Here is a 9,216-nt window from a genome sequence, read left to right as displayed (position 1 = left end):
AGTCGCGAGAGAAAAGGAAGCACTCCGCGAAAAGGAAATGGAAGAAAAACAAAGGCAGATTGAAGAAAAAAAGCGTTTGATAGAGGAAGAAAATCGTTTACGTGAGCTAAAATTAGAGGAAGATAAAAAGTACCAAGCACAGCAAGAGTTAATTCGCCACCAATCTCTGGAGCAGAAAAAGAAGCTGCTCAGACAAATTGCGGAGAGCAGTAAAGGTAGCAGCAAAGGTGTACCGAGTATCCAATCTCGCGAGAAAGTGGAAGACTGGTTGAAAAATCAGCAGGAAAAGCCCGAAGGAAATTCGATACAGAACGGAGACGAAATCCCGAGTCGTCAGCCAATTGAACCATCCGAGCACCCGCGCACTGATCGGCCTTCCCGAATCTGTGCCGAACCAAGCTGCTCACGAGATATAACCCAAAAAATGAACACAAATTTATCGGCGAACAATGTTAAATCCAGAGAAGAGTTCATTCCACTCGGCATGCAGCAGATAGCAGCCCGACAAGCCATGGGGAAAGAGTTGCCAATTTTTAGCGGTAGCGCAGAAGACTGGCCGCTTTTCATCACTAATTTCGAAGAAACAACCATCACTTGCGGATACACTAATGCCGAAAACCTGATTCGGCTACAACGGTGCCTGAGAGGGCAGGCCTTCGAATCTGTACGAAGCCGTCTGTTGCTCCCGTCTTGTGTGCCAAATGTGATAAGTACCTTACGAACACTCTATGGCCGTCCTGAGCTACTAATTCGCACTCTTTTGAGAAAAATCAGAGAGATTCCCGATCCAAATCATAAGAATCTTAACACGATCATGAAGTTTGGACTAGCCGTTCAAAATCTAGTGATCATTTGATAGCGGCCAAGCAGGAGAACCATCTCTCCAATCCTATGTTAATGCAGGAATTGGTTGAAAAATTACCAGGTTCCCTCCAGCTAGATTGGGCCATGCATAAGTGCCAGTTCGACGATCCCACGCTGCGAACTTTCGGAGATTTTATGTCTAAATTAGTAATGGCTACTAGCGAAGTAACTTTTGATATCCCAGCTTGTAGTACTACGCATAAGAGTGGCCAACAGAGGCAAAAAGAAAGAGCAAGCATTCAAACACATTCCACTGACTCTACCACTCCTAGGCATCCGGCTGATACGTTTCGTCCTATGAAACAAATGAAACCTTGTGCTGTGTGTGATCGTGAGGGTCATCTTGTCGCTGATTGTAACAAATTCCGTAATATGAATGTAGATGAGCGGTGGAAGCTGGTACAGAAAAAAGGTCTGTGTCGAACCTGCTTGAACAGTCACGGAAAATGGCCTTGTAAGTCATGGCAAGCATGCGGAAAGGAAGACTGCAGATTAAAGCATCACGGTCTGCTCCACCAAACAACTTCTACTTCCCACTCAGTTAATGTAGCTTCAAGCTTTCCGTATAATTCAGAAAGCAACTATCCTATGTTTCGCATGATGCCTGTAGTTTTACACGACAACAACCGTTGTCAATCAATCTTTGCTTTCATTGATGAAGGCTCTTCCCTTACACTTTTAGAAGAGGAAGTTGCTTCTCAACTCGGTTCAAGCGGCCATGCAGAACCTTTGACGCTTCGCTGGACAGGTGATGTTACACGAGAGGAAACGGCGTCCCAAAAGATACAATTGAAAATTGCCGGCACAGGGTGTTCGAATAAACATAATCTGGTCAATGTTCGCACAGTTAGAAGTTTACATCTACCCGCACAATCATTGCGGTACCGAGAGTTAGCTGAAAGATTCCCTCATCTACGGGGTCTGCCCTTATCGGATTACGATCTGGTTCGACCTAAATTACTGATCGGATTGGACAACCTACGATTGATGGTCCCGCTTAAAATTCGGCAGGGCAAACCGGGTGCACCGATAGCAGCAAAATGTCGACTTGGTTGGGGTGTTTACGGTTGCGTACCAAGCGGATCTAATTCAACGTCGTTCATAAATGTTCATGTGCCCCAATTCTCGGATCCCGATCGACAACTAAATGAGCAATTACGCGAGTTTTTTACACTTGAGAGTATGGGGGTTAGTCATTCCATGCAAAAACTCGAGTCGGAAGACGACAAGCGAGCAAATAAACTGTTGCAGGAAACCACACGACGATTGCCGATTGGGTTCGAGACAGGCCTGTTGTGGAAAACAGGAGCACCCAATTTTCCAAACAGCTTTCCAATGGCCATGCGGCGTTTGCAGAGCTTGGAGAAAAAGTTAAATAAGGACCCTTTACTGAAAGCGCGGGTTTGTGAGCAAATAGCAGAATATGAGCAAAAGGGCTACGCGCATAAAGCGAGCGAAGCAGAATTGAAATTTAGTGAATCACATCGAGTGTGGTATTTGCCTTTGGGTGTCGTCGTGAACCCAAAAAAGCCAAACAAGCTGCGCCTTATATGGGACGCCGCTGCAAAAGCGAATGGGGTTTCCCTGAATTCACAACTACTGAAGGGGCCAGACTTATTGACTCCCCTCCCAACGGTGTTAACCCAGTTTCGTCAGTTTCCGGTGGCCGTGTGTGGAGACATCAAGGAGATGTTCCACCAGATTAAAATTCGGGAACATGATCGCCAATCTCAGCGTTTTCTTTGGCGCGACGATCCATCTAAGCGCCCACAAATATATGTGATGGATGTGGCCACCTTCGGGTCATCTTGCTCCCCAGTTTCGGCGCAATATGTAAAAAATATAAACGCCGCTGAACTGGCTGATCGATTTCCTCGTGCTGCAATTGCGATACAAACGAGGCATTACGTGGATGACTATTTAGATAGTTTTCATACTATCGACGAAGCTGTACAAGTAGTCGAAGAGGTCAAAACAGTACATGCCAAAGGCGGCTTTCAAATTCGTAATTTCCTGTCAAATTCTTGGAAAGTACTGCGAGAACTGTCAGAAGTTACCGAAGGAGATTGTAAACATCTACAACTGCAACGGGGAGATACGACAGAATCGGTTCTTGGAATGCGTTGGTTGCCAAAAGAAGATGTATTCACCTTTACCTTTACGTTACGAGACGACCTCCAGCCGATCCTCTCCCCCGATCGTGTTCCCTCCAAACGCGAAGTGTTGAGAGTGCTGATGAGCCTGTTCGATCCTTTGGGATTTATTTGTTTCTTTCTAGTGCATGGAAAGGTGCTCATGCAGGATATCTGGGCCTCCGGCTGCGGCTGGGATGACCGGATAAACCAAGATCTGTGCTATCGTTGGCAACAATGGACGATGCTCTTTCCTCAACTCGACACGTTGCACATTCCACGCTGCTATTTCAAATCGCCGTTTTCCAAAAATATGCAAAATCTACAGGTGCATGTTTTCGTAGACGCTAGCGAGGTGGCGTATGCATGCGTCGCTTACTTCCGTTTAGTAACAGAGAGTGGTGTCCAAGTAGCATTAATTGGCGCGAAGTCGAAAGTAGCTCCATTAAAAAGCCTTTCTATTCCAAGGCTGGAACTGAAAGCAGCGGTGCTAGGCGTTCGCTACCTGGAATCCATTCAGAACTACCATACGTATGCAATCCAGAAAAGATACCTGTGGAGTGATTCAAGCACCGTGTTAGCCTGGATCTCATCTGACCATCGCCGATATAACAAGTTTGTTGCCCTACGCATAGGAGAAATACTATCGCTAACCGATCAAACAGAATGGCAATGGGTGCCATCCAAATTGAACGCTGCAGATGAAGCCACGAAGTGGAAACGTGGGCCCAATCTTCAGTCGCAGAGCACATGGTTTACGGGACCCAGGTTTTTACTCGAATCCGAAGATAATTGGCCAAAACAGCAAAAATCATTCACAACACACGAAGAAATCCGATCCGTAAACAGCCATAGTGTTTTCAAACCATTCATAGATGTCGCCCGATTCAGCAAATGGGATCGTCTTCATCGTGCAGTGGCATTTGCAATCCGGTTCTTGAACAACTTACGTCGTAAGCAAAATAAGCAACATCTCGAGCTGGGAATACTCACCACCGAAGAACTAAAACACGCAGAGGAAATCCTTTGGAAATCGGCCCAAGAAGACTTTTTCTCAGAAGAAATCGCCCTGCTCAAGAAAACTCAAGGAGAGCCCGACGCCAAACATCCAATTGTCAAGAAATCCAGTGTCATATACAAGGCATGGCCGTTTATCGACAGCTGCGGAGTTCTCCGAATGCGCAGCCGAGGCGGTGCAGCTACATTTGCACCGTTCGAAGCTAAGTACCCCGTAATCCTGCCCAGACAACATTTGACTACTTTTTTACTTGCAGACTGGTATCATCGCCGCTTCCGCCACGCCAATAGGGAAACGATCGTAAATGAAATGCGTCAAAAATTCGAGATCGCAAGACTGCGAGCGCTGATTTTCAAGGTGGCAAAGAACTGCGTTTGGTGTCGTCTTGTAAATGCAAAGCCACAAACTCCTGCCATGGCACCACTTCCGGAATTTCGAGTTACACCTTACGTAAAGCCTTTCACATATGTAGGGCTTGACTATTTCGGACCGGTCCTAGTGCGTGCGGGTAGAAATCAGGTGAAACGATGGGTGGCCTTATTTACCTGTCTCACAATAAGGGCCGTACACTTAGAAATTGTACACAGCTTAACCACGGAATCATGTATCATGGCTGTTCGACGATTTGTCGCGCGACGTGGTGCGCCAGCTGAGTTCCATACAGATAACGCAACTTGCTTTCAAGGTGCTAGTAGGGAGCTCCAAAACGAAATCAAATTATTAAACAATTCACTCGCATTGACCTTCACCAGTGCTCGCACCCGCTGGAAATTTATTCCACCCGCCACTCCCCACATGGGTGGGGCGTGGGAGAGGCTTGTTAGATCGGTAAAGGTGGCTATTGGATCAATTCTTGATGCCCCGCGTAAACCAGACGATGAAACCCTCGAAACGATTATTATAGAAGCCGAAGCAATGATTAACTGTCGTCCGCTCACATATATTCCTCTAGAGTCAGCAGATCAGGAAGCCCTTACGCCTAACCACTTTTTGCTAGGCAGCTCTAGTGGTGCAAAAATAGGACCAACCGCACCCGTAAGTGGTATTGCTTGTCTTCGAAATAACTGGAAGCTTGCGCAGTTCATCACAGAGGAGTTTTGGGGAAGATGGATAAAAGAGTATTTACCATTCATTACCCGGAGAAGTAAATGGTTCGAGAACCCGCAGGACATAAAGGTTGGCGACCTGGTGTTGGTAGTTGGCGGAGCGGTGAGGAACCAGTGGATTCGTGGCAGAGTAACAGAGGTGTTCAAGGGACGAGATGGCAGAGTACGTCAGGCGCTTGTGCAGACCTCCTGCGGAAGTATAATAAGGCGACCAGCAGTGCAGATTGCCGTATTAGATGTCGCGGAAAGCGGTTAACCTTGGGATAGGTGTGTTCAACCGAAATAATCACCAAGGTTCACGGGTGGGGGGATGTCGCGACGAGACCCCTCGTAGCTATACCCACTTACCTTGGCATAAACTTATTGTAATGTCTTGACCAGTCTATTGGTCAGGCGAAAACCGAATGTCAGCAGCGATAACAATGATAAGCAGTTTTGGCGGGACTGTTCGGCCATGATAGGCAGCTATAGGCAGCAAAATTAGTAGTATGCTCATTAAAATTGATTTCTCTACGGTTATAAATTTAAATTTACTTTGATTAAGTATAAGCATTAATTATTGCAAAAATTAGACGGTTTTTGTAGAAAACTGCATTGAATATTCGTGTATGTGAGTTAGGCCCAGTTAGTAAGGTAAAATTGGGTTTCATTGATCGGCGTCGCACAATATTAATATTTTACAATTAATCAGACAGTTTAGCTTGGACCATAAAATCCGCTAACTTGCACTACGTGCCAACGTCACTTGGACGATAGGCTAATTACATATCTAAAAATTAGCAGTAAGTAGAGAAAATCACTTGAAAATCCCAATGTAACCTCAAACTAATTATAGCAATCTAACCTCCTTGGAAAAAGTGAAACGATCCGTATCCAGCTTCAATTCACCAAAATTGTAAGACTAATGTTTAATTTGTTAAAAGTTTGCTAAGATTTAATTCACAATAAATTACCATTCGCAGTTTGAAGCTTACTCACAAAAGAAGTGGTTTGCTGTTCAGAATTTGGTAGTCCCTACGCTACAACGAATATACGTTATATACGAGGGAGGGTCTCGTAACTCACTAACTGTGGTTTTTCATTTAATTGATCATAAATTCGAATAGAGCATACAAATATCAACTATATAACATAAGAAATTACATGTTTACTCCAAAAATAAAAGCATGAGATATTTTAGAATTTCGGAAATGGGGGTTCGTTATGAGTCAGGTAACACAGAACACAGTAGTGTCAGAGGATCCAAAAGTTGTCAGTGTGCAAATCAAAAGAATCATTTAGTTGAAGATAGAATTAACAAGAGGGCGAATGTCGCAAGCGTAAACAAACCGAGTGAGGGTTGATTTTCCTGTGCTGGTCCAGCAAAAAGTAACTCTCACCCGTTTTGTTTACATTTGCGACATACGCCCTTTTGTTAATTCTATCTAGAGTTGGGAAACTGTAGTGGTGGTGACGCCAGCATATTAGGTGGTTTTAGAGAGCCTTAGAGAGTCGTGGTAGTCTAAATAGGGGCAAATGTCTCAATACCACGATTTACACGATTATCACAGTCGAATCTCGCACACGATTTCGCTCAAGGAAATGAAGTGAAAAAGAAGGGCAAGAAGGAAAAGAAGTCAAACTCATAAGTTGATTCAACTAAAAGCCACTCTAGTGTCAGATGTACAGTGTAAAATGAGGTATGTTTCATTAAATGATTATCACAGTAGTCTACATAGTCATAAAAGGAGCAATAAAATAGTAAATATATTTATCACATTTTGAATATCTATTTGTCGACCAACATTTGAAAGCGGCGGATAAGCCAGCTGTCAAACAGAACGAGTGAGAGTTCATTTTCCTATGCTTTTTTTACTTACTTATGTGTCCATGTCCGCCGGTCCGGCAGAACAAAGAGATGAAATCAGAGATCTCCACTGCTGACGTTACCCGCCATGGCTTTTACCTGTCGCCAGGACAGGTTCTCGTCTACAGCCCGGATGTCGTTGGCTAAGCTCCGTCGCCATGAGCCTCTGGTTCTGCCTCTTCTACGCTGTCCTTGTGGATTCCAGTCGAGTGCTTCTCTGCAAACCTCGTTCGCTCCTTTCTTCAAGGTGTGTCCGATCCACTTCCACCTACGTTCACGAATTTCTGTGGCTATCGGCCGTTAATGACACCGACGACGGAGTTCCTCATTGGATATCCAAATTATCAGGCCACCAGGCACGAATGATGTATCGCAGGCACCGGTTAATGAATACCTGCAGTTTTTGCACAAACTATACAGACAACACGCGAACGATTTTTCCAGGTACCAGAAGGGACGTGAGAAAGTCACTCACGGTCCCTTCACAAGCACTCATTTTTCTCACTCTTCTAAAGACTTTGGGTTCATCAACAGGTCATATAGCAACGCGAAACAAACATTTTTGGTAACCATATAAAACATAAACACTCTGCTTTGCCAACCCGAAAAAACGTGACACAATAAATTTAGTGCTAATCTTCGTTGAAAATCTTCAAAAAATTATTGGCGGCGTGGGAAATGTTGATCTTGCAATTGTGTGCGAGGAAACTTGTCTCCCGGTGGTAAATCCATGTCGCTATAATCCACTTCTATGCTATTCGCGGATTCATCGTTGGCAGATCCGATATTGCTTTCAGGATTTTCAAATCAAGTGTTGATTTTTACAGGCCAACATAGCTGCCCCTAGATATTCGGCTAGAAGAACGTCTTTATGGCTTTCACTCGGTGGTACACATGCTAACTCCTCAACCAGCCGATAACTAGAGGCTACGACATGCAGAATGTTGTGGAATATCTTCTTACATGACTTGAAGTCTGCCTTGGGCTCGACGAAATCGGTCAATGTTCCCCTATTAGCAACACAACAGTATGTGTCAGCCCGGCTGAGTTTTCCAATGGTCCACCGGTGAATCGGAGCACAACAGCGCGGTCATTAACAAACCATGAATATCATCCCAGGGATCGGCCTGATGGGCCTCAAAACGCTATTTTATCCCCGATGGCTAAACCTTCCAGGTGCTGGGACATTTTGCCTCCCTCTGGATTAAATTCGAGCACTTCATATGGGTTAATTTAATTAATTAATAGCAAGTATATTCACGGATCAACATTAAAAATTACTTTATACCCATAATTGACATTTCTGAAATGACTTTCCAGCGCTACCGGCTTGGTTTTTCTCGAGCAATTCCACTTCTCCCTGTAAGTCAAGTGGATCACCGAAATTTATATCGGGAAAAGGATATAACAAACACACCTAATCCCAACGTAGGTGCAACCAAGATGCAAGGAATCCGGGAATGCGAAAACGCTGGATACGAATTTATTTTACTTATTTATTCAAATAGTTCAAATAGTTATGATTATTTATAATACTTTTTCAGTTTATTCTGCGACCAGATATTACTGGTTTTGTCCGCGTTATCATTTATATGTAGAGAATAGTGTTCGACATCGGAACGAAAATTGAATCCGGATTCCGGTCCGGTTAAAAGTCGGTACGAACTTTGTTATTCCGACTTTATTCCGGTCCGATTTGATTTTGTTCCGGTTCCGGAACCTGAACAGAGTCAAATCGGACCGGATTATAAGTCTTTATAGTCGGAATAACAAAGTTCGTGTCGACTTATAACCGGACCGGACAGGAACCCGGACTTCAATTTGCATTCCGATGTCGAATACTAGTAGAGAAAGATTCTTTTCACAGCCACTGAAAACATGTCATCGATCCTGATCGTAATACCTGAACAGCTGGCGAACGTACATCAATAAGATTGATTTGTGGTCACCATCCAGCTAATTCTAGTACCTGCAACTGAATCCTGCCAATGGATTTATTTTTCAATTCATCGTTATATTGCAATGTTTAAAATGTACTTTTGGAGAAAGTGGTCTGTTACAATATTGTAACGCTATTTTGCGTTAAGGCAAATCCAATGCCACAAGCAACGGCATATTTTCGTAACCCAGACGTTGATTTGTACAGTAATCCAGTAGCACAACCTGCAGCAATCGTGTTAATTTCGTCATTTTCACCGCGTGTCCATTGCAGAAAAACACCAAAAGTCGTATACATTACGACTATTGTCC

General features: G+C 44.1%; 1 protein-coding gene across 1 annotated transcript; it reads left to right on the top strand.

Annotated features, from left to right (window-relative positions):
- The first annotated feature begins 1,236 nt into the window (after nucleotides 1-1,236).
- LOC128736183 (uncharacterized) lies at nucleotides 1,237-5,376 on the top strand. Its single transcript, XM_053830665.1, has one exon. It carries the CDS (start codon nucleotides 1,237-1,239, stop codon nucleotides 5,374-5,376), a length of 4,140 nt encoding a protein of 1,379 aa, XP_053686640.1.
- Nucleotides 5,377-9,216: the final 3,840 nt, after the last annotated feature.

This window comes from Sabethes cyaneus, chromosome 2, assembly GCF_943734655.1.
Source record: "Sabethes cyaneus chromosome 2, idSabCyanKW18_F2, whole genome shotgun sequence".
Classification (NCBI taxonomy): domain Eukaryota; kingdom Metazoa; phylum Arthropoda; class Insecta; order Diptera; family Culicidae; genus Sabethes; species Sabethes cyaneus.
Note: the sequence above shows the minus strand (reverse complement) of the source record. Positions and strands in the feature narration are given on the sequence as shown.